The sequence below is a fragment of the Pelodiscus sinensis genome, chromosome 27 (genome assembly GCF_049634645.1).
Source record: "Pelodiscus sinensis isolate JC-2024 chromosome 27, ASM4963464v1, whole genome shotgun sequence".
Lineage (NCBI taxonomy): Eukaryota > Metazoa > Chordata > Testudines > Trionychidae > Pelodiscus > Pelodiscus sinensis.
The window spans coordinates 15108191-15134211 of NC_134737.1; the positions used below are offsets into that span (position 1 = coordinate 15108191).

Below are 26021 nucleotides of genomic sequence, written 5' to 3' on the forward strand. Positions count from 1 at the left end.
GGAATCTCAGAGCTGGGGTCCCCAGCCCGCCCTTCCTGCAGCAGAAAGGGGGCCCTGCCCCGGCACGCCCCAGGCTGGGTCTCTGCAGGCAGCACGGTGGAGAGCAGCAGCAGGACTCCTGGGGCCTCTCCCCGCTCTGCCACTGAGCTGCTTCCCTCCTGCCTGCCTTAGTTTCCCTACCTGTGAAATGGGGCCACAGAGGCTGGGAGCAGGGGAAGGTCTGAGGCTCGTGCCGCTCCCTGCCCCCCTTCTGGCTGATGGAATGAGCAGCCCCACCTGAGTTTCCACGGGAGTCCAGTCTCCAGTCCTGGCAGGCGGGTCCCAGAGCACAGAGGACTCCTCCCCGGGGGAGACGGGTATTTCTCTTGTCCTGCCTGGAATGCAGCTGTGTCTTGGCTCCCCCACCTCACTCCGGGGTGCGGGACCACCTCTTCTGGGGGCATGTGCGAGGTGAGCTATGCCCTGCAGGGACAGAAACCCCCATGCTCTGAGACACCCCCATGGCTCCGCCCATTTCCCACTGAGCACCTCCCGCCCCACTGCGTGAAGCCACGTCTCTGGGCCCCCTTTTCCTCACTCCCAGGGCACAGAGCTAGGCCGTGGGAGAGGCTGCTGCACCAGCAGGCACCTTGGGGATGTTGGCAGGACATCGTGGGCTCAGTGGGGCAGAGCTCAGGGTTCGGGGGCTGGCCCTCGCCCCCAGATTGCCCTGTGAGTGACCTCCCCATCTCTGTCCTTCCAACCAGGCTGGCCTGAGAAGCATTGAGGAGGAAGCCGCGCCGGAGGTCCGCCGAGCCATCTCTGGGGACCTGACGGCTGAGGAGGAGCTGGAGAGAGCCATGATGGAGGCAGCCATAGAGGAAGGGATATACAGGGTGAGCCCAGTCCTGTGCTCCCCCACCTGTACCAGCCCCACGGCCCGGGTCCCAGGCAGAGACGGTGCCTGCTACCCCTACGCTCTCCCCACCCGTACCAGCCCCACGGCCCAGGCAGAGACGGTGCCTGCTACCCCTACGCTCTCCCCACCCGTACCAGCCCCACGGCCCGGGTCCCAGGCAGAGACGGTGCCTGCTACCCCTACGCTCTCCCCACCCGTACCAGCCCCACGGCCCGGGTCCCAGGCAGAGACGGTGCCTGCTACCCCTACGCTCTCCCCACCCGTACCAGCCCCACGGCCCGGGTCCCAGGCAGAGACGGTGCCTGCTACCCCTACGCTCTCCCCACCCGTACCAGCCCCACGGCCCGGGTCCCAGGCAGAGACGGTGCCTGCTACCCCTACGCTCTCCCCACCTGTACCAGCCCCACGGCCCAGGCAGAGACGGTGCCTGCTACCCCTACGCTCTCCCCACCCGTACCAGCCCCACGGCCCGGGTCCCAGGCAGAGACGGTGCCTGCTACCCCTACGCTCTCCCCACCTGTACCAGCCCCACGGCCCAGGCAGAGACAGTGCCTGCTACCCCTACGCTCTCCCCACCCGTACCAGCCCCACGGCCCAGGCAGAGACGGTGCCTGCTACCCCTACGCTCTCCCCACCCGTACCAGCCCCACGGCCCAGGCAGAGACGGTGCCTGCTACCCCTACGCTCTCCCCACCCGTACCAGCCCCACGGCCCAGGCAGAGACGGTGCCTGCTACCCCTACGCTCTCCCCACCCGTACCAGCCCCACGGCCCAGGCAGAGACGGTGCCTGCTACCCCTACGCTCTCCCCACCCGTTCCAGCCCGGCGCCCTGAGGGGGCTGTCACAGATAGGAGAGGGGCCAGCCAGAAGGTCCCAGGGGTGAGCAACGAGGCCAGAGATCATAGTCCTATTGCCATGGCTGCTCGGTGCCACGCGCTGGAGCAAGACCCAGCTCTTTGAGAGCGGTTCCTGGTGGGCGCGGCGCGGAGCCACAGTGCACAGGGACGGGCCTGACCACAGGGGGAGCGTCGGTCACGAGACCCCACGTCACTGACTGGCTAATCCCGCCCTGGGTCCTGGCCGGTCTTCGGGGGAGAAGCAGGGAGCTCGGGTTCTAATCCCAGCGCCCCGGTGGCATCCCGGGCAGTGCAAAGGGGACAGCGGGACTGGTGGTGCAGGACAGGAACCAGTGCACGTTACTGGGAGGGGCTGGCTGGTGGGTCTGAGCCCCTCTGCCAGCTGCACACCTGTGTGTCCCAGCCCCGACACTGCTGGGAGATCCCCCCTGCGCTCACTGGCCTGGGAGCTTCTGATTGGCTGTGTTGTGGTAACCATGGTAACCCAGGGCGCTAGCAGCCTGTGACCACGTCCTGCCAAGTCTCACTCCCGCCCAGAGCCTGCCTGTGAATATGAGAGGCTCTGTCTGGTAGGCAAGGCAGTGTTGCCTAGTGGACGGGGCTGGAACTGGGTTGCAAGTCTGGAGCCCTGAGTTCTAGTCTTAGCTCTGCCATGGACCTGCTGGGCGACCTCGGGCAGGTCATGTCGCTCCTGTGTGCCTCAGTTTCCCCACTGAAGTGAGGCACTGAGCCCCCGTTTATAAAGCGCTTTGAGCTCTGCATGAGTCCTGCTCTGGGAGAACTGACCCTCTCCCCTCTTGGTGCCAGAGGACCGGTGGCTTGTTTGGCCAGATTGACTCCTTCCTGGAGCGGAGCAGCCCCCTACAGCCCCACGTGACCAGCCAGAGGCCCCTCCAGTTCACCGAGATGGGGGGTGAAGACTTGGACTCCCCCGTCTTCCTCGATGACTTCCCCCCGGGCGGGAACACCAACACCAACAACAGCAATGCAGCCGCCGCAGGGTAATGCTCCGCAGTCGGAGACAGCCCCCCGGGAGGTGCTGTGTGTACAAACGGGGCGGCCTCGTACGAGAGGAACCCCTTCGTCCCCTCAGCCGCCGTGGCGTGGAGAGCAGGGAGACGCTCAGGGCCTGTGGGCGCGTGTGCATGGGGGCAGCTGCAGGGGCGTGACTGGGCGTGGGTGTGCACGTCTGTGCTTGTGTGTTAACTAAGGGGGGGCCTTTGAAACTAGCGATCCCCGTACAGCCGGCGCAGATCCTGTTTCTACCAGCAGGGGTCGGACTCATCCCGGCAGCCGGCCCGTTGCCTCTGCCCGTCTGTGTTCGATTTACCCCAAAGGAAGAGCTGGCCGCAGATTAGTGTCTAGAACAGATTTCGAGCAGCAGTGAGCATCCGAATGGGGGGATACGAGAGCCTGCCACTGCTCCGCTCGTCAGCCCCCCGCAGCTCGGCCGCCGGGTTCACTTCCCGCCGTCTCTCGCCACGGGAAAGCCTTGTCCGGCCTATTTTAGTCCCTCCGCTACTTTCCCGCCCTACATTTTATGTCACTGCGATTTCATTTGGCAAGTTTCATTGGGAGGTTTCCCCTCCTTCTCCTGGCCCTTCCTTTGTGCCAATCAGTCCCAAGGGGTAGCCCTGCCGGGCTCTGTCCCCCGCGGTGACGCACGCCAGAGGTGCCGGCAGTGTTTGGGGAAGTCCCCCGTCCCCTCGGAGCGTGCACTGCGTCTGGGGTTTAGGGGCAGGGCCCAAAGCAACAGAGAGACTAGCACTCCTCCCCTCCCAGGCATTGGCCTCAGTATCGCAGGCCCGGTCAGTCAGAGACGAAGCCCTAGAAGGGGAGAGAGCCCACTTCTCAGGCAGAGAATGGGGACAAAGGGCAGGTCACCCCATCGACCCGCTCACAGGAGCCATCATGTCCCCTAAAGGACACCATAGACTGAGACCGGCACTTGTGCCATGTAAGACGCCTCGGATGGATGACACGCATGGGGCCACCTCGCAGCCAGTGGCACTGGCGTCTGACCCCTGCTCTGAAGTGAGACAGGACCCTGCCTCCGCCTCCCTCCTCCGCGCTGCCGTTCAGCTCCGGGACCGGCTGAAGGGTTCACCATAGGCTGTCGGTGCCCTGCGGCTCCTTCCAGGCTTTGTTTGTCTGACGAGCTCGTCGTTTCGAATGAGCCTCGCTCCGCTGCTATGGAAACCCGCCAGCCCCTCCGGCGTTGCTCAGCTGCAGGCCGAAGCCCACCCAAATCTCCAACAGTCAGCGCCAGCCACGTTACCTGAGCCACCCCCCAGCAATCCATCCTCGGGCCGTACCCGGCATCCCTCTACCCAGCAGGACTCCAGAGAACCCACCACGCACCTCAGACCCAGAGACTCATTGGAAACCCTTTCCCTGGTCCCACCCCATCAGTGGGGATCCTGGCGGCCATTTTGGTGACTAGTTCTAGAAGATGCCATGAAGAGATTGCAGGCGCCCACTGGCACCATTCCATCCCCGGCAATCCGCTATCCCTCCCTGATCCTCTTCTTCAGTACCGGCCGACACACAGCGAGGTGAGCGCCTCAGCCTGCGGAGGTCTCTCTGGCCGAGGCCGTCACCCTCCTCTGCTCATTCAGCACGTTCCAGGACCTAGCGAGGAGGCTGGCAGACTCTCCAAGCCCTGCCCGTGGGAGTCCAAGAGTCAGAACGTGCTTGGGTGGACGCGGGGGATATCATTCCGCAGAGAAAGATTGCTCATGTGCACCGGCACCGCCTCCGGACCCATGGCTCTGCCTGTGGTCATGAGCAGAGCCCACAGCTCCATCCTTGAGACTTCCGAGAGAAGTACAAACCATGACGCAGCTTTCTCCTCTCTGGAAACCAGCCTCCCCGCTACTCACCAGCCTGGGAATGCTTCCCCTCAGGCAAGTGGGTGCTGGAAGTTACCAGTCTGGATAAGCCAAGTCCACTTCCACTCTGCCCCCTCCACGCCACCCTCCCGCCATCCTTCTTCAGGGCCTCTTCTCACCCAGAGCTCCTCAGGCAAGAGGCCCTATCCCCCATCTCCTTGGGCAGAAGAGCCGGTTCTAACAGAGTTCATAAACAAAGGAAGAGCCCTGTGGCACCTTAAAATCTAACCCATTATTTGAGCATAAGCTTTGGGGGGTAAAAACACCTCGGCAGATGGAAGCGGTTTTTACCCACAGAAGCTTGCGCCCAAATAATTGGTTAGTCTCTAAGGTGCCGCAGGACTCCTCGTTTTCGCAGATACGGAGTAACACGCCCCCTCCCCCCGAGAGTTCATCAGGGATTCTATTCCAGCTACCTCCCACGAGACATGGCGGGTGGGGGTCGATCCTCAGCTCCAGAAACTTGAGCAACGAAGCTCTAGAACGGCACGTGGGCTTGGTGAGACACGCTCCCGTTCTCCCAGCGTTGGATGCAGGACGCTGGTTCCTCGCCCTCCGTCGAAAGGACACCCGTCACCACAAGCCTTTCCTTTGCTTTTTAATAGGAGCAGACCTCTATCGATGTCGAGTTCCCCCCTTTGGACGCCCCATGGCTCTGGAGGTGTTTACAAAAGACCTCTACCTTCAGGGCTTCGCATCAATCCCAAAAGATCAGCACTGACCCAGTGTGAGGGACGAACGGCCTAGGAGCACTTGGGAGCCCACCCAGCAAGAGCCTCTGTTTTGGGAGCGTCTTCCACCCTCCCTGGCCTGCTCTCGGTGCTGCAGTTTGAACCCGCAGCCCTCTGCTCCCTCCGTGTCTCCTTCACGTCGTCACTCCTGGGCGCCATGACTTCAGCAAGACAAGTGGGGGAGCTGGAGGCTTGCCTGCCGATCCACCGCATGTGTTCTCCCCACAGCCTCAGGCCTCTCGCTGGGTACCAGCTGGGCTTTTGCCCTCTCTATCCCAGGCTGCTGGTGTTGCTAGCAGAATGACCGGTGGGCCAACCTTCTCCCACCGAGGGGCTGTCTGGGCATTGCAGGGTGTGTTGACCTGTGATGCCAGCGCTGGGTGCGCTCCCTGCCCCATGGGGCCAGCACGCTCCAGGAGAGCTCTGTCCACGTCTCTAGCCGGCCTGGAGGGCGTTCCCATAGCAGGAATCTGCAGGACTGAGACTGGGTCCCCTGCCACGCCCGTGCCATCAGCTTGCTTCCAGGGAGGACACTGCTGCTGGCGATGCTGTTCTCTCCGCAGGCCTTGACTCGCCTCCCCTCAGAAGGGACGGTGGCTCCCCTCACAGTAACGCCAGTGCTTTGCTCCTGTGGGCGCTCCGCCTCCCAGCCTCCTCCCTCTGCTGCGCAGGGGCTGCCTTCACGGCTGAGAGGGCCGAGCGGCGGCCGGCTCCCTGGGTCCCTCGTTCAGAGCGCACGCCGTGAGCTCGCACGCGTGGGCCGCCCGGCACAACCGCTGCCTCCGAGCACAAGTGCACGAGGCAAGCACGTCCTGTCTGTCTGTCCTTCCGCCTCCCTCGCCTCTCCTCCCTCGCTCAGTCAGGCCGTCCTGTCTGTCTGTCCTTCCGCCTCCCTCGCCTCTCCTCCCTCGCTCAGTCAGGCCGTCCTGTCTGTCTGTCCTTCCGCCTCCCTCGCCTTTCCTCCCTCGCTCAGTCAGGCCGTCCTGTCTGTCTGTCCTTCCGCCTCCCTCGCCTCTCCTCCCTCGCTCAGTCAGGCCGTCCTGTCTGTCTGTCCTTCCGCCTCCCTCGCCTCTCCTCCCTCGCTCAGTCAGGCCGTCCTGTCTGTCTGTCCCTCCGCCTCCCTCGCCTTTCCTCCCTCGCTCAGTCAGGCCGTCCTGTCTGTCTGTCCTTCCGCCTCCCTCGCCTCTCCTCCCTCGCTCAGTCAGGCCGTCCTGTCTGTCTGTCCCTCCGCCTCCCTCGCCTTTCCTCCCTCGCTCAGTCAGGCCGTCCTGTCTGTCTGTCCTTCCGCCTCCCTCGCCTCTCCTCCCTCGCTCAGTCAGGCCGTCCTGTCTGTCTGTCCTTCCGCCTCCCTCGCCTCTCCTCCCTCGCTCAGTCAGGCCGTCCTGTCTGTCTGTCCTTCCGCCTCCCTTGCCTCTCCTCCCTCGCTCAGTCAGGCCGTCCTGTCTGTCTGTCCCTCCGCCTCCCTCGCCTCTTCTCCCTCGCTCAGTCAGGCCGTCCTGTCTGTCTGTCCTTCCGCCTCCCTCGCCTCTCCTCCCTTCGCTCAGTCAGGCTGTCCACTCTGTCTATCTATCTAGCTATCCCCAGACAGATCTTTCTGTGTATCTTTCCATCTGTCCATCTCCGTACACACCCATCGATGCAGACGACCTTCATCCCCCCTCAGCAGGGCTGCCCAGTGGTTGGGGGTCTCTGATACAAGGGCTGCTGGTTCTGTGTTTATGAATGTGAGTGGGAGGGTGGAGGGGAGGAGAGCAGAGGATGGGGGCAGAGGCGGGAGCGGTGGTGGAGGGAGGTGACACTTATGAAGGAAGCCCCCGGAGAGGTGGCTGGGGGTGGTCCCTGTGCCAGCCTGACCTGCCTTCCTGTCCCTCACAGGGTGCAGTACGAGGATGAGCTGTGGGGGGAGAGGACGGTGCCGGCCCCCGGCCAGCCGCGGCCGCTCTCCGCACTGGGTCAGTTCCTGCAGCCTCGGCGCACCGGGCGCTCCCTGGCCTTACCAGGAGGCGTGTCCGGGCTGGCAGTGCTGTGGGCGTGGGGCGGGACCCCGTGTTTCACCAAACGGACCCTCCTTGTCAGGGGAGGGAGGGAGGGAGGACCCCATGTTATTGGAGGGCTCTCCCGGGGTGCTGGAGGGAGGGTGCCCCTGTTCTGTCGGGGTGACTCCATGTTCCACCAAGGCCACTGGAAAGCCTCCTTTCATCGGGGCGAGGACTGCTCCTTCATGGCCCCGAGGGTGAGCTGAGCACTGTGCCTCCCTGCTGCAGTGAATGCAGACAGTCGTCTTCCCTGGGGCCAGCTCTGGGGGGCCTTTCCCCCGGGTGCCATGGCCTCAAAGGAATTTCCTGGGGCCCTGCAGCCGGCAGAGGTGGAGGGGTTGCCTGGGACCCCCATTTACCATCCCCATGCTGGCCTAGCCGGGGCAGAGAGGCCGGGCTGCAAGGCGAGGGAAGGCCCACATTCTGCTATTCAGGGGAACCTTCCCCGTGAGCTAGGGAACGCCGGGTTCCCCGGCCCCGCTCGGCTACAGGCCCCCCACACCAGGGCTCTGCTTCCCCAGCCTCTGCACTAGTCACCCCCTCCCAGCGGGCACCCGGTGCCTCAAGGACACGGCAGCAGCTTCCCTGTGGGCACCGCCTGACGCCCCCCCCCCCATTCCCGTCCCTCAGAGCACGACTGCGCCTTCTGCCCGGAGAAGCTGCAGCGGTGGCTGGACAGGGGGCAGGCAGCCCGTGTCTGCGGCCCAGGGTCCGGGCAGCCGGGAAATGGCGCTGTCGTATCATGTGACTCGTCTGGGAGGTGGGGCCGGTCTCTCTCACCTTTTGGGACAGGGTCATTGGGGTCAGGATCGAGGGGCACTGCCAGAGCTGGGTGTGGGAGCAGCCCGGGGCCGGGGGCAGGATTATGGAGCAGTATCGGAGCTGGGAGTGGGAGCAGCCCAGGGCCAGGGCAGGATTACGGCGCAGTATCGGAGCTGGGTGTGGGAGCAGCCCAGGGCCAGGGCAGGATTATGGCGCAGTATCGGAGCTGGGAGTGGGAGCAGCCCAGGGCCAGGGCAGGATTATGGCGCAGTATCGGAGCTGGGTGTGGGAGCTGCCCGGGGCCTGGGCAGGATTATGGCGCAGTATCGGAGCTGGGTGTGGGAGCAGCCCGGGGCCGGGGGCAGGATTACGGTGCAGTATCGGAGCTGGGTGTGGGAGCAGCCCGGGGCCGGGGGCAGGATTATGGAGCAGTATCGGAGCTGGGTGTGGGAGCAGCCCGGGGCCGGAGGCAGGATTATGGCGCAGTATCGGAGCTGGGTGTGGGAGCAGCCCGGGGCCGGGGGCAGGATTATGGCGCAGTATCGGAGCTGGGTGTGGGAGCAGCCCGGGACAGGATTACGGCGCAGTATCGGAGCTGGGTGTGGGAGCAGCCCGGGGCCGGGGGCAGGATTACGGCGCAGTATCGGAGCTGGGTGTGGGAGCGGCCGGGGGCAGGATTACGGCGCAGTATCGGAGCTGGGTGTGGGAGCGGCCGGGGGCAGGATTACGGCGCAGTACTAGAGCCGGGGCGAGGGATCCAGGCACCAGCTGCACTGCGGCCAGGGAGGGTTTCTCTACAGTCAGCAGCCAGGCCTTGATGCTCCCTTTCTTCCACTGCAGGCTGTGCTCTCCGGGGGCCCGGGCGCTCTGTCCCGCAACCCCTCCTTTGAGTGCATGACGAGCGCCGGGGCGGCTGCCCCCTGCCAGCAGGAGCTGGTGGCAACGGCCGAGGCTGCAGCCGAGCCGCTGGAGAGAAGGGAAACCCCAGCAGGAGCAGAAGCCGGCTCCGCGTGCTGACAGGGCTTGGCCGCGTCCCTGCCCAGCTCCCATGGGCCTAGTGTGGTTGGCTCCCAGCGGCCACCTCCAGCGCCCACCTGCCGGGCACCTCCAGGTGTCCCCCATGCCAGCGGCGCCAGCCAGCGGGTGCCCCCCATGTGTGCCATGAGAGGGTTACCGTGGAAACGCAGCACCAATCCCATGCCCAGCCCTGACTTGCTCTCTGCCCCGGCCCGGCGGGTGGGAGATGCCCGTGAGGGAGCCAGAGAAGGACTTGCCGGCCTGTTTGTGGAGGAGCCGCGAGGTCCTGGACTCCAGGGTCATTTCCTACAGGGGCGTCCGGTGCTGCGTGGCCAGGACGCGCCCCCCGCCCTGCCCAGAGCTGTAACGTGCACGCCGGGTGGGTCATTAAATCCGCGCCACAGATCTGCCTGCTCCGCTCTGTCCTTCGCCGCTTGGCCCGTTGACCGAAGGGGGCCAGCCAGGCGCTTGGGGGGGAGGGGGGGCTCCTGTCAGTGGTGCTGAGCACCCGGAGCTCCAGCCAGCGTCACCCTGCAGGGTGGGTGCCCTGGACAGCAGGCCCCCCACGTGCCGCCCGCTGGCTCTCCGGGTGAGTGGCCACTTTCGAACCGCGCCGGCATGGACATTACAGACCTGCCCTGCCCGAGGGAGGAGGCCCAGGGAGGGGAAAGGGGAGATTTTCACTTCCTTTGACGTGGGGGAGGGGGGGGGCTGGCCTCTCTCAGTCCCGTGGGCCTGTGCAAATCAACTCCGGAGTGACTGGCCGAAGGTCACTGGGGAGTCTGGCCAGCGTGGGAACTGAACCTACCTCCGAGTCCCAGCCGGAGCCTTAACCACAAGCCCAGCCTTCCTGGGACATAGCCTCCCTTCCTCTGCCTGGTGCCGCTGACAGAGCCTGCCCCAGCTCGGAGGAGACGCTCACCCTGCAGTGACTGGCTGTTGGCATTGTCTAGGGCGGAGGAGCCCCCAGGGGACAGCAGGAGCCTGTGACACCCGGGGCTGCGCCCACACAAAGGCAGGGATGCACAGAAGCCGCGGGTGGCTCTCCCTTGTAGTGTTCTCCCCCGGGTGGGGGGCGTTCCTGGCAGAGGAGCGAAATCGCCCTGAGCAACCCCCGACGCACAGGTGAGTGGCTTTTGGGAGGCGATTACGGCAAACGTCCCTGTCTGAGTTCAAAAGGGGCTGCTTTGTCCTCGTCCCACGCGGGACCCGTCACTCTGGGTCAAATCCAATGAGGGGAGGGGGGTGGAAATGAACGTTGAAAACGACACCGAGCGGGACGTGGATTCTGCTGGACTCCTCCTAAAATAGGCTGTAGCTCAGCCGCCAGGCACCGGCTTGCTCCTGGGCCCCGGGGGTGGAACGGCTCTGGAGGTGAGGCGAGGGGAGCGCAGGGGGGTTCTCTGCCGGCGTAAATCAGCATCGCCCCTTTGCTGCGCATGGAGCTTCCGCACCGTCGGAGGACGTGGCTTCTCCGGCAACCCTGCCCCGTCCCTTCTGTGGCAGCGTTTGACCAGCCAGAGCCAAAGCCATTCGTGCCAGGAGAGGAACCACGGAGGGGCGGATGGGTTGGGGCTGGGATCTGCAGCGTATCACGGTCTGCTGAATTCCTCCTCTCCCTCGCCGTGCTGACGCCGGGGCTGAGCCCTTGGCAGAGTCTGACCCACCGGGCCCTCCGGTGGTTGGCACTGTCCCTCCAGCGCCTTGGGATTGGGGACGAGGCCGGAGACACCCCCGCCCAGCCCTGCTCTGCACAGGAGGGGCGGGAGCAGCCAGTGCTACTGGGGCCAGGCTTCTGGCATGGTGAGGCACTGGCAGGCGTGGGCGTTAGCTGCAGAGCGCCCCCTGCTGGCCAGGGCCTCTCCTCCCAGCCTCTCGCCCCTCTCGCCCCCGGGCTGCATGCTCCTTTTAAAGCAGCGCAAGCCAGTCGCCAGCTCATCCCCGGCAAGGCCGGCTAATCTATATTAAAATGCAGAGAGCTGATGGGTCCCGGGGGAGGCTCTGAATCAATAGAGCCCATCTGCTCTCGGCCAGGGTGTTTATTTGTTAACTTAATAAATGGGAAGTGGAGCAGCTGCAGCCAGGCCCTGGCAGTGCAAGCAGGGGCTGCTCCCAGGGGGCGGAGCGGCCAGTGACTCTGGGGAGGAGAGAGCAGACTCACACAGAGACTCCCCGGCACAGGGCATGAGGCCCGTGCTCAGAACACGGGGCTCCCCCTAGACGTCGGGGTGTCCCGGGGGTGTAAGGAATGCCCCCCCCGCCCCGGAAGGTGTCTGGGGGGTGTTTAATCAAACCTACCTGCAGGGATTGAGTGTTGTCTGGTACAGCCTCCCTCAAGCAGTGGGTTGGGACCCCTTTGAGTGGGTCCCCAGGGCTGGCTGAGACTTTGAGGCCTGGGGCTGATGCCCGAGCCCCACTGCCCAGCACCTGTGCTCCAGCTGAAATGAATAGGCATCGCAGGGGCTCAGCCCCCCCGGGAAATCCTGCCCACGGGGAAAGGTCTCGTTGAGATGGGCTGGTAGCTCTTCCCGACGGCGGCTGTTCCTGTGTCCCGCACGGCAGGTCCCGCTCTCGCTGGGGTCCCCGGGGGAATGGCTGAGCGCCAGTGAGCGCCCCCCCTCCAGCAAGTCACAGAGCCTAGAGGGCTCAGGCTCCCAGGGCCAGTAGCGTGCAGGCGGCCTCGTTCAGAGCCCAGGCCCTGAGACCCAGCGAGCAGGGAGGTCTGCAGCCCAAGCAGGAACCCCCACCCGGCTGTTTTTGGCCAGCCCCACAAGCCTGAGCCTATTGTCCCAGTTCTGAGACTTCCTGCCGTGCCGGGGAGGGGGCTGCCGTGTAGATGAGCCCCTAGGTGAAATACAAAGACTAAGGATGGCCTTAAAAAAAATCTCTGTGCCTCAGTTTCCCCCACCTGACCTACCCATGGGGAGTGAGGAGAACTAGCCCATGTTTGTGGATGGGGCATCTGGGATGTAATACAGCCTCCCCCCCCAAAGGGGCCAGTTGTCTGGAATGAGCCAGCCTTACCTCTCCCCTTTTGCTCAGGTGTTAACCTGGAAACTGGGGACGGCAGGTGCCAGGGGCAGGAGCCTAGCGGTTCAAGCCAGAAGAGACTCTTCTGCCCAGCCAGCCTGGCCTCCTGCCTGGCCCCGGATGGTGACTGTCCCCAGTGGCTCCTGCTGCCTGCCTGGCAGAGCTGGCACCCAGCGCCAACGCGCCCTTATGTTCAGCCTGAATGTCTCTAGCTCCACTTCCAGCTGCTGGGTCTCCCCCGGCTCCTGTAGCAGCTTCGCCGGCCGGCACAGCCCGCTGCTCCCTCTCCAGCTGACTCCAGAGGGGGCGGGCCGGGGCCAGCTCTGTGCAGCCAGGCAGCCCTCCCAGGGCAGGCCATTCCCACATCCTGCCCCACAATGGGCCTCTGTTGGGCCTCCCAGCTCCTCAATGGGCTCATGTGACCAAGGGGTCAGCTTCCTCCCAGGGACATCAAAGTGCTGGCTGCGCGCCTAGGTGTCCCGTGCCTGGGGACCCGCATGCTTCAGTGGGGGAGGTGGGCGATGGGGTCAGGGGTCACTGGCCTGGTCCAGTGTGTTACCCACAGGAGGGGGGAGGAGAAGGCTCCCCATTGCTTGCGTGGCTACGTGGCCCACCTGTTAGTTCCAGCCACGCTCAAGCCTAAGCCAACGCTGACCCATCGGTGCCCCTTGCCAGCACTGCTACGTCCCACGGGGCTCAGGCTGCCTCTCGTGTATGCACAAGGGACCCTCCACCAAGGCAGCTGGACACAGCCCGACTGAGCGGCTCTCTCTGGCATCTCCCTGCGCCCTGCCCTGGACTCTGCGGCCACGGCAGGCGGCTCTTGGCTGCATGACTCCCACCCTGCCAGGCAGGCCTGGCGACGGGCCCAGCTACGATTGCCAAGGGAGGATCCTGCAAAGGAGGCCGGGTCGCATGCGTGGGACATGAGCATTAAAACCTCCGCCACCCTTGTGGCGGGAGATCTCGTAGTATAACCGAGACCACAGACACCCTGCTCTGCTGGGAACATCCGCAGCAGCACGGGGGCGGGAACAATTTGTATGGTGGGGGTGCGGAGAGCCATTGAACCAGACTGCAAACCCTGGACAGAACGGAAACCACATCCAGCCAGAGGGTGCTGCAGCCCCCCCCCCCCACCCCGCATCCTTAGGGTGGTTTATTGCTCCTCCAGGAACAGATGTAATCTGGTTACAGGAACTGGGGGCTAAGAGGCCTCAGTGCCCCCCTTGAGATGGGGGAATCCCAGCCCCCTCCCCAGTTCCTTCTCCCCTGCTTTCCAGCCAGGAACTAACTCCCCCTCTTCCAGCCCTGCCCCCAGCCAGGGCAGCATCCACCTTCCTTTGTTTCTCCCCATGAGGGGTTGGCTGGTTCAACCGGTATGGAGTCACCTTTGCATAATAAGGTTTTCCCTGCTGGGTCTTGCTCCAGACAGCAGAGGTCACCACAGCCCAGCAAGTACCCCCACTACGTCACACCCCCCACCCCGCATCCTTAGTCCCAGCACCTGTGGACCAGCAGAGACCACATCTAAGGCAAGTGAGAGCCTGCTCGACTTTCCCCTTCCTTGTGTGTTTCTTTCTTCCCCCTCTTCCTTCTGTCCTCTATCTCTCAGCTTTTTACCTGATCCAAGAGCATCAGCACAGCCAAAAGCATCAGCACAGCTCTGCCCTGCCGGTGCAAACCCAGCAAAGGAGATGGACCTGACCCGAACAGCCAGAGGACACAAAATGAGCCCAATCTAGCTGGAGACATAACAGGTAACAAGAAAACATTCTACAAATGCATTAGAAGCAAGAGAAAGATCAAGAGCAGGGCAGGCCCATCCCTCAGTGAAGAGAGAAAAATAATAATAGAACACGTGGAAATGGCAGAAGTCTTTGTGTCGGTTTTCACCAAGAAGGTTGGTGGTGATTGGATGCCCACAATTGTGAATGCTGGCAAAAAGGAGGTAGGCTCAGAAGTTAAAATAAAAGTTAAATGTCGTCAAGTTACCAGGGCCTGATGAAATGCATCCTAGAATACTCAAGGGGCTGATAGAGGAGGGATCTGAGCCTTTAGCCATCATCTTTGAAAAGTCATGGAACTCAGGAGAGATTCCAGAAGACTGGAAAAGGGCAAAGATAGCACCCAGCTATACCAAGGGAAATAAGAACAACCCAGGTAACTACAGACCAGTCAGTTTAACTTCTGTGCCAGGAAAGATAATGGAGCAAATAATTAAGGAATCCATCTGCAAACACCTGGAAGATAATAAGGTGATAGGTAAGAGCCAGCATGGATTTATTAAGAATAAGTGTCAAATCTATCTGATAGATTTCTTTGATAGCTTTGTGGATAAGGGGAAAGAGGTAGATGTTGTATACCTAGATTTAGTTAAGCATTTGGTACAGTCTTGCATGACCTTTTTATCAATAAACTAGGGAAATACAACTTAGATGGGGCTATTATAAGGTGTGTGGATAACTGGTTGGCTAACTGTTCTCAGAGAGTAGTAGTCATGCTGGAAGGGCAGAAGAAAGTGGGATTCCAGGAGGATCAGTTTTGGGACCGGTTCTGTTGAATATCTTTATCAACAATTTAGATGATGACATAGAGAGGATGCTTATAAAGTTTGCAGACTATATGAAGCTGGGAGGGGTTTCAGGTGCTTTGGAGGATAGGGTCATAATTCAAAATGATTTGGTCAAACTAGAGAAATGGTCTGAGGTGAAGAGGACAAAGTTCAATAAGGACAAATGCAAAGTGCTCCACTTAGGAAGGAACAATCCGTTTCACACATACAGAATGGGAAGTGGTTGTCTAGGAAGGAGTCCTGCAAAAAGGGATCTAGGGGTCATAATGGACCACAAGCTAAATATGAATCAACAGTGTGACACTGTGTGGGAGGGGAGAAAAAGCAAACACGACTCTAGGCTGCATTAACAGGAGTGTTGTGAGCAAGACACGAGGAGCCATTCTTCTGCTCTACTCTGCGCTGGTTAGGCCTCAGTTGGAGGATTGTGTCCAGTTCTGGGCACCACATTTCAGGAAAGATGTGGAGAAATTGGAGAAGGTCCAGAGAAGTGCAACAAGATTGATTAAAGGTCTAGAGAACATGAGCTATGAGGAAAGACTGAAAGAATTGGGTTTGCAGTGGAGCTCTGGAAACAGGAGGCTGGCACTGAGGATCTAGGAGGGGGGCTTCTAGGGGTGGGGAGCAGGCACTGAGTCATTTGGGATGGGCACTGCGGGCTCTGAGGGCAGGAGGCCAGCACTGGGGGAGGGGAGGTTGGATGAAGGGGATGCTGGGGTCAGTGACTGGCGCTGAGGGGTATGGAGGGGTAGGAGGTTCTAGGGGTTAGGGCTGGCTCTGAGGGCCTGGGCTTTTGATGGACCAGTATCATTTTATTTGCATATTTATTGTTTGCATAATGAAATGTAAATATGCAGATAAAATGCTACCGGTCCACCAAAAGTCTGTGAACGGGTTTGCCGATCCCTGGTATAAAAACCGTTGGAAACCCCTGATGTAGATGGTGCTCGGTCCCGCTGTGAGAGCAGGAGACTGGTCTTGACCCCTTGAGTCCTTTCTCGTAGGATTCTGTGACGCCCAGCCTGGGTGACCGAGTGGTGGGAGGAGGGAGGGTCACACTGACCTGCCAGCCCAGGTAGCCGCCTGTCACTTGCATGCTGAGGAGGTGGTGGAAAGCGCTACACCTGCATTGCCCCGGGTGTACGACCTTCCTCCTGCATCAGACTGGGTCCAAGCAGGGAGAATGAGCCCAGCAACCCGCTGAAATACCAGCTTCAGAGCCCGCCCTTTCCCGCCTGCTAAGGGGGCGGAGTGACTGTGGGCAACACCCTGCATTCGCTCGTTTCTCCTGCGCAGCAGTAGCAGAAGGCTCTTGGGTTTGGATCTGAACCTCAATAGTTCCCAGCCTTTGCGTGGACTTTCGAGCCTGTTTGCCGTGGGACTAAGCGGGTCGAGGGCCTTGGCCTCCAAGCCTTGTTGAGCTGCTTAGTGACCGGCTCATATTCACACCTCCCTTCTGGGGCCATTCGTCCCTTGGAATTAACACCACGGCACCCCGAACCCTCCCCCCCAAGCCTGCTCCTTGTGTTGTACTTGGAGACCTGCCTGGGCTCTTTTTCAGGGGGATAAGGCAAACCCCCACTTTTATCGATATCAACACTGCATCATATGCATATGACATACGAATACCCTCAGACACATACCCACACACTCCGTCTTGTTGCTTAGTTACCAACTCGTTGCTCCCCTTAACTTCACTGACCAGGTGAGTTAGACGTGGGAGGGGAAGGAACCAAGCTTCTTCCAGTCCAGACCGAAGGTCCAATGTTGACGAGACCCGGGGTCCCATGCAAGACACCCCACATTTAGAGCAGCCTCCCTCTCGTGCAAATGTCTGCACTTAGCAGTGTCAATTAGCTCTTCATTAGATCTACGGCGCCTTCTTCCGGGTGTTATCCCCAGTGCGGCATTCAGCTCCAAAGAGGGTGCTTGCTTCTGACTCCCGAGGGCGTCCATATGATCCTCTCATTGGACCACGTCTTGGTGTCCTTGGATTTGGCTCCTATTCTTCCCCTTTTCAACGGTTGCAACTGTCACTCCTCAGAGTGCCTGCCTCCCACGCCTCATCCATACACACTGTGATGTAGGGGGGTACCTGGCTGGTTTCTATGCTGCTGGCTCTGGGGTAACCCCCACTGGCTGCCGTGGGTACCACGACCCAGCAAAACAGGATGAGTCACTATGCAAACCAGTATGGCCAGACACCCCCCATGGAGAGGAACAAAGGAAGGTGGATGCTGCCCTGGCTGGGGGGCAGGGCTGGAAGAGGGTTGGTTAGTTGCTGTCTGGGAGCATGGAGGAGACAGCCTAGGGAGAGGGGCTGGAGTTTAGGGGCCCAGTCTCCCCCATCTCAAGGGGGCCTGAGGCATCCTAGCCCAGCTCTGTGACCAGATTCCATCTGTGCTGTGCTGTATCCTGGAGAGGCAATAAACTTCCTCTATTCCACCGGCTGGTGCAGTCTGTTCGTGCCATTTCGGGGTGCAGGAGACAGGGGACCCCCAACGCGCCGTCACACACGCCTCATTCATCTGGCACAGAACCACTTTCACGTCAAAGGGGTAAGAGCCATTCTACCTCCAATACAACGACAGTTTCTTTACCTTGGTTATTCCCTAAGGACTATAATGGTATAAAAAGACCTAATACAACGTTTCAACAATGCGGAAGGACGTACTCCAATGTAAAAAAGACTTGAGACATTGTAAAATGACTAATACAAAGGTTTAGCTACACTTGTCCTGCACCCCGCTTCCTTTGCTGGGAGGCTGATAACACAGGAGACTGGTGCAGGCTTTGGGCTCAGCTGCGATCGGATGTCCTGACTTTATAGGGACGGTCCCGCTATTCAGGGCTTTGTCTTGTAGCAGGGCTGATTACGCCCCTGTCATCTTGCTCTCTGGTCCCTCAGGGCCGCGCACCAGCTGTCATGGTGCTGGTCAGTACTGACTCATTGCTCCCTACTTGCTTGTTGATTCTTCGGCACACAAGCCTGCCGGTTGTGTCTGTACAACCGCCAGCACGTTGGGGGCATGTGGGCACCAGTAATGCCCTTCTCTCAAGCGGAAGGGGGCTAGTGGCGTGTCTTCCGCCAGCATTTCCCCTCCTGTCGGGGGCAGCAAGGGGACCTGGCTGCATTTTAGTGCTGGGAGAAATTCTCCTTTGGGATCCTTGGGGGATGGCAAGTTTTAGGAGTCTGAAGGGTGTCTGGGCTGTACGAAGTGCCCAAGGCGTGAGTTAGCCCAGACAGCCCTGTAAGAGGTGCCCTAGAAAGAGACGCATACAACGTGCCCATCTCCAGAGCTAACACCGAGGAGAGGACAGTTGTTTAACCGGGGTGCCGAGAGGCAGGGATGCCTAGTGATCACAGCATTGGATGGGGACTCAGAAGACCTGGGTTCTAGTCCCAGCTCTGCCACTGGCGTGACAGTGAACAAGTTGCTTAGCTGTTCTGTGCCTCAGTTTCCCTTCCCCATCCTTTGTCTGTTGAGACTGAGTTATTTTGGGGGTGGACTGTCTTGCACAGTGTGACTGGGCAGGGGGAGACCCTGCTCTTGTTGGGTCCTCCTGCTGCGACTGTAACACTGAACACTGAGGCACACTTGCTTTGCCCAGCATCCGGGTTCCCCACAACGCCTCTCCTTGCATAAGGCTGTCTGGGAGCATAGCTTCCCCCACAGACGCACATCCCAGAACCCAGAGTGAGGAGGCCACATGGCTGATGCTTCACTAGCCATTCCCTCCTGGTCCTGAGCCTGCTGCTGCTCTCTGGCCCCTCCAGGAGCCAATGTAAGGGCGGAGTCTGTCTTGTTCTTCCCAGCACTCCACAATGCCTCTTCCCCCAGGCGAGGGCAGTCCTGTTTTCCAGGTGGGGAAACTGAGGCACAGAAGGGGCCGACTTTCTTGAAAGCAGCCTGGAGTGGGGTGGTAGGGATCTCCATTCTGAGGGAGCCTAACTTGAAACGGCAGCCACTTGATTTCCAGAGGGGCTGAGACCCCAGGATTCCTACTGGCCAGAGGGCTGCTCCCAAAGCCAGGCCACCTTCACCCCCCCCCCTCCTCCCCCCCGAGGTAGCCCACATGCTGAGGAGGCCCCAGGAGTCCGAGCTGCTCCTCGCACTCCCTCCTTAGCTGAGCACAGCAGGGCGGAGGAGCTGCCGTGTTTCCCTGGCGCGTGTCCGACTCCAATCAGAGCTGGGCCAAGCTGAGGCCTCCACCGGAATGGGGCTGGGGACCGGGCGCAGGGTTGCCTGGAAGGTGGGAGGCCTAGGGACTGGCAGCCTGAGGTAAGCCCTGGGGTCTCTGCAAGCGATGGCCCTGGCTCTGCAAGGCGGGAGCAGTGCCCAGGGTCACTGCAAGCAGAGCAGGAGGGAGGCTGAAGTTGGAAGCCAGAGGGAGTTGGGGGTGCAAGCAGCCCAGGGACAGGCCCCTCAGAGGCAGGTCCCTCTCCGGCTGGCTCAGGGCTGGGTCTAGGGGTCTAATAAACGCTCCGGGGCAGCGCCAGTTCTGGTCCCCATGTGACGCCGGTTCCTTGCCACGCCTCAGTGACCAGCCTGATTCAGCACCACGGTGCGCGAGCGAGTGCCCCGGGGGGCTTCCGGCCTGATCTGAGCCCTCCTCTGCCGTGGCCCCAGACACGCAGCCCCTTGGGCCAGAGGGGGCGCTAAAGAAGCAGGCCCACCCAGGGCTTCCCAGCCACACGGTGTGCAGCCAGCACCTGCGAAATGCAGCTGCCTCTGGGGTGGGGGGTGAGCACTACACCCCCCATGTGCGGCTACTGCCCTGCAGACCCCCCTTCTGGTCCCACTCGGCTTCCCTCTCGCGCACGGGGGCGAGCTAGCGGGTCAGGAGCAGGGCCGTGGGGAGAGGCGCTTTGATCTTTCCAGCTGTTGCTCTTGCTCCTGTTTTCGCTGTTGGATTTAGCCGTGTGTGGTTCATTCCGCGCCGGGCGGTCTCACGCGGGCACGGCTCACCAGCTGGCCTGGGGCCATCATGCCTCTGAGAATGGTGTCGCCCGGGGAGCAGCTGGCAGGTTGGCGGGGAGCAGAGCCGCGCCCCTTCCCTGGCGAGCTTGGAGAGGGGCTGTGCCTAAGCCACTGATGCTCCACATCTCCCAGGAGTTAGAATGGCTTAAAGGCCTCCCATCCTGTGAGAAGCCAGCTAGGGACCCCTCTGGGATTGCCTCCTGCCTGACGGCACACCTCCTCCTTTGCCTGCCCCGGGGCAGAGGCTGCAGAGGCAGGTGGGGTCTGAGCCCCACTGGGGTGGAATCTGGCTGGGGCTGGGATGCTGCAGCGAGGGGCGGTCAGACAAGTGCAGCCCTGGCCGGAGAAACAGGCGCAGGCGGAGGTGCTGCCTCTGCCCGTCCCCAGCGGTGCGGCCACGCCAACCTCTCGGCTGTCACTGGGCTTGTCTCTAGCCTTGCTGCTGAGTGCGCCGCGGGGGGCTAATGCCAAGCAGGAAGCCAGCTGGTCCCAGATGCAGCCTCAGGAAGCCCAGGCCCCCACTCTGCTTTTGGGAGGAGGTGGGCGGCAGGGGGGGGGCATGGCCAGGTCCCGGTCCCCACATGGCTTTGATCCAGCCCTGCTTGTGCCCAGCTGGGATACGATCTCTTGTGAGGTCCAGAGCCTCCCCCCAGCACTGTCGTGCCTGGACGTGGGGTGCTGGTGATGCCAAGGGGGCGTGTGCTGTACAGAGCAGAGACGCCAGTGGGGGCGGAGTGTTTAACGGGGAAGAGCCTGTTTCCCATTAATCCATGAGCCACAGGGGGCGGGGGCTTGCGGGTGTGTCATGGGAGAGCTGCCAGGCCCTTTGGCGGGGGGAGGGGGGGACACGACTGTGTGGCTGGAATTCACAGGCGCCAGGGCCCCTTTTTGACGCTGTAGATTCCTGGAGGTGAGAGGCTCAGGCGTATGTGAAAAGGCGCCAGTGGCCTTGTCTCCCCGATTTACCGTTGTTCTCCGTGACCAGGACGGAGGGTTCCTCCCACCCGCATGGGCCTGGGCAGCGTGAGCCTCTGGCACAGGCTGTATCTGCACCCTCAAAGCACCAGCTTCATGCCAGGCCTGCCTCACAGTCCAGAGCTGAGCTTCCTTAGGGCCCAGCCTAGGATCCCAGCTGCTGTGATCCTAGGCGGCTGCTGTGGCTGTTCCACAGGTAGGATTGGGCCCTGGGCTCCCATCACCTTCCCCAGCTAAACAGCCACAGGCCAGGCCAACCACTGGAGGGGGGACCCCGGCTTGAAGTGCTGCAGGAAGAGAGGTGGTTAAGTGTCGCTTCCTCCAGCAGAGGCTACTGCAGAAAGAACCAAACTGGGCAACCGAGCCCGTCTCCCCGGACTGGGCTGCTTTACTCCAAGCGTGTGCGCAGCTAGAGCTTGCAGGGGGCGAAGGATCTGCAGCAGCGCGGCGCCTGGATGCACGGGGAGCACACGGCTCGTGCAGTGTGCAAGCGACACGTCACGTTAGTAACACCAGTAGGAAAAACCCTCCGTGGACGGAAACCAGCGGAATCGGGCAACAGTGAATGCAACGTCTCAGGGGTCACCCCCAGAAATTGAGGGGCCGCTGGCTGCTCCCCACTCTGTTAGAGGTGCTATCAAAGAGAAGCCCTGCCCTCGTTCAGTCGGGAAGATCTCAGGGCGATGGCCTTGGCCTTAGCAGCACCACGACTGCCGCTCTCAGGGGGGGCAGCCAAGCAGCTGTGGCTACAGCAGACCCGGCCCAGGTTTGTTTGCAGCGCTCATGTAGCTGTTTTGGTCCCTGAGCAAGGCCAGGTAGGGATTAGGGATGTAAGCGACTAGGTGACTCGCCAATAAGCAAAACCTTATCAGACAGTCAACTAGCTGCTTTCCCTCCACTTACTGCCTCTAGCAGAGGCAACAAGAGGGGAGGGGGGCAGGAGCTGGTGCTAGGGGGAGCTGACTTAAAAGCTGGTTCTCTGCAGCACCATCTCCACCGAGGGCAGGGGATAGCAGGGCCCGGGGGCGAGCTGGGAATCAGGTCTCCCCAGAGGGCAGGGGATAGCAGGGCCCGGGGGCGAGCTGGGAATCAGGTCTCCCCAGAGGGCAGGGGATAGCAGGGCCAGGGGCGAGCTGGGAATCAGGTCTCCCCAGAGGGCAGGGGATAGCAGGGCCCGGGGGCGAGCTGGGAATCAGGTCTCCCCAGAGGGCAGGGGATAGCAGGGCCCGGGGGTGAGCTGGGAATCAGGTCTCCGCAGAGGGCAGGGGATAGCAGGGCCAGGGGTGAGCTGGGAATCAGGTCTCCGCAGAGGGCAGGGGATAGCAGGGCCCGGGGGCGAGCTGGGAATCAGCTGATTCCTGACTCGCGCTGTGACTCTGCTTTTTCAATGTATGAAGAGCCCGCTAGCTCTTAATGCACTTACAAATCAGAAGTGCAGCAGGGGGGCCCAGTGCGAGCCAGGCCAGCTGATTCCCAAGATCCCCCCTGCTGCATTTTAGCCCTTTACATGTATTCAGAGCCTCCTGGCCTTAGCAGCAGAGCCGCAGCAGGGCTGGCTGCCCGGACCAGGAGCTAACCTCGCTGTGGCTCCTCTGCTTATCGACTAATCGACCAGTCAATAGAAAATCCATCGACGAGTTGATTAAACTCTATTTACCATCCCTAGTGCTGCCCTTTACCGGCCCTACTTCTGTCGGGGAAAGAGACAAGCTCAGCACGCTGCTTCTGGACCTGGCTTACAAGGTGCACTCATCACACCTCTCCCCTATTTCCCCAGCAGGGGGCACTATTTGCAGGGTTAGAAACCTGGCACACCTGCCTGTGCCAATGCTGTATTGGCTTTCTGCTTGCCCTCCGCTTGGCACAGAAAGGAGTGAAATCACGATTGCTAGTAATTACCCTCAAAGGTAAGACCAACGGCCGCACTCGTATCTACCCCTTTCCAGCTCAGGGTTCCTGGATGGAGCAAGACAGTCTGTTCCCATTTTACTGATGTGGAAGCTGAGGCCCTGAGACCGGAACTGCCACAAGACAGCAAGAGGGGAGGCAGGGCGCAGGAGTCCTGACTATGGATCAGGTGGCTCCCCCATGGCTCCCTCCCCTGGGAAAAACCCCAAAACCAACAATCCGGGCAGGACAAGCAGCAGGGATGGTTTCAGCCACAGGGCAAGATATTGACACCAGAGACCAGCCTGGCCCTCTGGCTTCCCTGAGGGAATGGAGACTGGCTACGCAGAGCGAGACACCCTACTGTAAGCAACTCCAGTGACCCTGGGGGCTGGTCTCTCCCACTAGCAGGCCCAGGGCCTGTCCCTCTCTCCCCAGTGTAAACCAGCAGGGGCTCCCTTGGGGTAAACTCAGAGCCGGGGAGAAAAGGGTCAGGCCCGATCATGGGGGGAGTCCAGCTGACGGGCCAGGCAGCTCAGCAGGGCTGGGCCACAGCTCCCGGGCCACATGGGGGGCTCCTCTCTCGGCACAGCTGCGCCGGGGTGGGGTGCATGGCACAGAGACACACAGGCAGGTCCCAGCAACCGGCCGCTTTGAGCAGCGTGTGGGAGAGCAGCAGGCAAGGAGCCTGCTCGAGGTCCCCACTCAGGGCCACCCCTAGGGGAAGTGGGGAGCAGGGCCCAGCGCAACCCCCCTTCTGCCTCAACCCCTTCTCCCGCCTCACCTCTTCTGTCTGTGGCTCACCTCTGTCCCACAAGCCCCACCCTGCTTCTTCCTGCCTCCGCTGCCCTTCCCCGCTCCCACTGCACCCCTCCCCAAAGCCCTTTCTTTCCCCAGTGTGATGTGGCCGGGGGAATTACTGGGGGTCTGGCGCGGGGCAGCAGCAGGGATCGGGCCATAGAAGCCGGTGTCGCTCCGGGGAGCACAGTGGGCTGGGGCCAGGTCACTCCACTTCCTAGAGCCACCTGGCTGGGAAAGGGCAGAGCAGAGGAGGCTGTTGCATTGCTCTGCATCCTAGGACTTCAGCCACAGCGAGTGGGAGAAGGGGGTGACCCAAGACCCCTAGATAATCCTCCAGGCTGCCCAGAGCTTTGTGGGCTAGTCTCAGTCTGAAGGACCATCCCATCCATAGGACTGATGGGGATGTCTCTGTGGGCCCCCACAAAACCGCTACGGTGAGCATCTCCTGGCCAGAACCTGCACCTGGTACCCCACCCTCTCCCGCACCCCAACTCCCTGCGCTGGGTCGCAACCCAAACCCTGCCCCCCCTCCTACACCCCTGCCCCCAATCCCCTGCCATGGGTCGCAACCCAAACCCTGCACCCCCTCCCACACCCCTGCCCCCAGGCCCTGCCCCCCAATCCCCTGCCATGGGTCACAACCCAAACCCTGCATCCCCTCCTACAGTCCTGCCCCTCAACCCCCTGCCATGGGTCACAACCCAAACTCTGCCCCCCCTCTTACATCCCTGCCCTCCAATCTCCTGCCATGGGTCGCAACCCAAACCCTGCATCCCCTCCTGCCCCCCTGCCCCCAGCCCTGCCCCCCAATCCTCTGCCATGGGTCACAACCCAAACCCTGCACCCCCTCCTACACCTCTGCCCCCCAATCCCCTGCCATGGGTCACAACCCAAACCCTGCACCCCTCCTACACCTCTGCCCCCCCAATCCCCTGCCATGGGTCACAACCCAAACCCTGCACCCCCTCCTACACCTCTGCCCCCCAATCCCCTGCCATGGGTCACAACCCAAACCCTGCCCCCCTCCCCACCCCTGCCCCCCAATCCCCAGCCATGGGTCACAACCCAAACCCTGCACCCCCTCCTACACCTCTGCCCCCCAATCCCCTGCCATGGGTCACAACCCTAACCCTGCCCCCCTCCCCACCCCTGCCCCCCAATCCCCAGCCGCTCCTGCACACCCCGCACCCCTCCCCCCGCTCGCATCCTAAGCCCGGGGCCCCGCCACGCGTCCTTGCCGGGGCCTCGCACCCCGCCTAGCGCCCAGGGAGCAGCTTGGACCCGGGCGGAGTCACACCCGGCCCGGCGCCGCCCCGCCCCCCGGCGCCGATTGGTCGGGAGCCGCGCTCCGCAGCGGGCGGGGCGGCCCCGCTTGTCAGCCCGGCTGCGGCGCTCGCCCGGCGCGCTCAGCATCTCTCCGCGCGGCGGATGCAGCAGCGCCCCGCGCCGCCCCGCTCAGCATGAGCGCGCCCCCGCCCGGCCCGCCCCCCGCCCCGCAGGGGCTGCTCTGGCCCCGGGACCCCCCGCCCCGCCGCGCCTCCCAGCAGCTGCAGCGCCCGGTGCAGAGCGCGCCGCGGCGGGGGCGCTGACCGGCCGCGGGCATGGCGAGCCACGGGGACTGCTGCGTCCAGGTGGCGGTGAGGTAAGGGGCTGGGGGGCAGACAAAGGTGCCTTGTGTTGCTGCGTCCCCTCCGGCTTGCCCTCTTCCGCCTCCTGCTGGGCTTTCCTGGGCGTGAAACGGATGGAAAATCTGGGGGTGAGCGCATGGGGGTGCAGATCCGCGTGGGGCGCCGGGCTTGCGTGCTGTGGGGTGCCTAGGCGGGCACAGAGCCCTGTGGGGCGCCTGGCCTGCGTGCTGTGGGGTGCCTAGGCGGGCACAGAGCCCTGTGGGGCGCCTGGCCTGCGTGCTGTGGGGTGCCTAGGCGGGCACAGAGCCCTGTGGGGCGCCTGGCCTGCGTGCTGTGGGGTGCCTAGGCGGGCACAGAGCCCTGTGGGGCGCCTGGCCTGCGTGCTGTGGGGTGCCTAGGCGGGCACAGAGCCCTGTGGGGCGCCTGGCCTGCGTGCTGTGGGGTGCCTAGGCGGGCACAGAGCCCTGTGGGGCGCCTGGCCTGCGTGCTGTGGGGTGCCTAGGCGGGCACAGAGCCCTGTGGGGCGCCTGGCCTGCGTGCTGTGGGGTGCCTAGGCAGGCACAGAGCCCTGTGGGGCGCCTTGCCTGCGTGCTGTGGGGTGCCTAGGCAGGCACAGAGCCCTGTGGGGCACCTGGCCTGGGGCGAGTTGTCCCTGGTGCCTAGGCGTACGCAGATGGGAGGGGTGGGTTGCGCCCTGGCTGCGTGTCCCTTGCATGGGACTCTATGTCTCTTAGGCACAGGTCAACACTGTTCTGCCTTCGGCGCGAGCAGGCGCTGCTCAGCCTGGCTCCCTGAGCACAGCAGCACTGACAGCTCGAACAGATAACGGCGAGGAAATCCTGTACTCCGCGCACCAGCCTCGCGCTGCTCTGGGTTTCCTCTCGGCCTCGGTGCGCCGGGCTCTCGGCCTCGTATTTGTGCAGCCAAACAAAGCCTGTGGTTGCACCAGG

The 26021-nt window shown here is 62.3% G+C and overlaps 2 protein-coding genes across 7 annotated transcripts in view; both read left to right on the forward strand.

Moving 5' to 3' along the window:
- The window catches only part of CACNA1S (calcium voltage-gated channel subunit alpha1 S), an 83877-nt gene extending 74261 nt beyond the window's left edge, over positions 1-9616 (forward strand). For 3 of the 5 annotated variants that reach the window (XM_075910485.1, XM_075910480.1, XM_075910482.1), the window contains 5 exons: positions 747-875; positions 2564-2757; positions 7254-7330; positions 8045-8174; positions 9017-9616. In XM_075910485.1, the coding sequence (XP_075766600.1) occupies positions 747-875; positions 2564-2757; positions 7254-7330; positions 8045-8174; positions 9017-9074 (588 nt within the window). In that variant the 3' untranslated portion in view covers positions 9075-9616. The remainder of the gene's footprint in view (positions 1-746; positions 876-2563; positions 2758-7253; positions 7331-8044; positions 8175-9016) is intronic. The other 2 variants (XM_075910483.1, XM_075910484.1) reach the window with 2 other exon arrangements.
- Positions 9617-24829: 15213 nt separating this feature from the next.
- Positions 24830-26021, forward strand: part of KIF21B (kinesin family member 21B) — a 62846-nt gene continuing 61654 nt past the window's right edge. For both annotated transcript variants that reach the window (XM_075910516.1, XM_075910517.1), the window contains exon 1: positions 24830-25085. In XM_075910516.1, the coding sequence (XP_075766631.1) occupies positions 25045-25085 (41 nt within the window). In that variant the 5' untranslated portion in view covers positions 24830-25044. The remainder of the gene's footprint in view (positions 25086-26021) is intronic.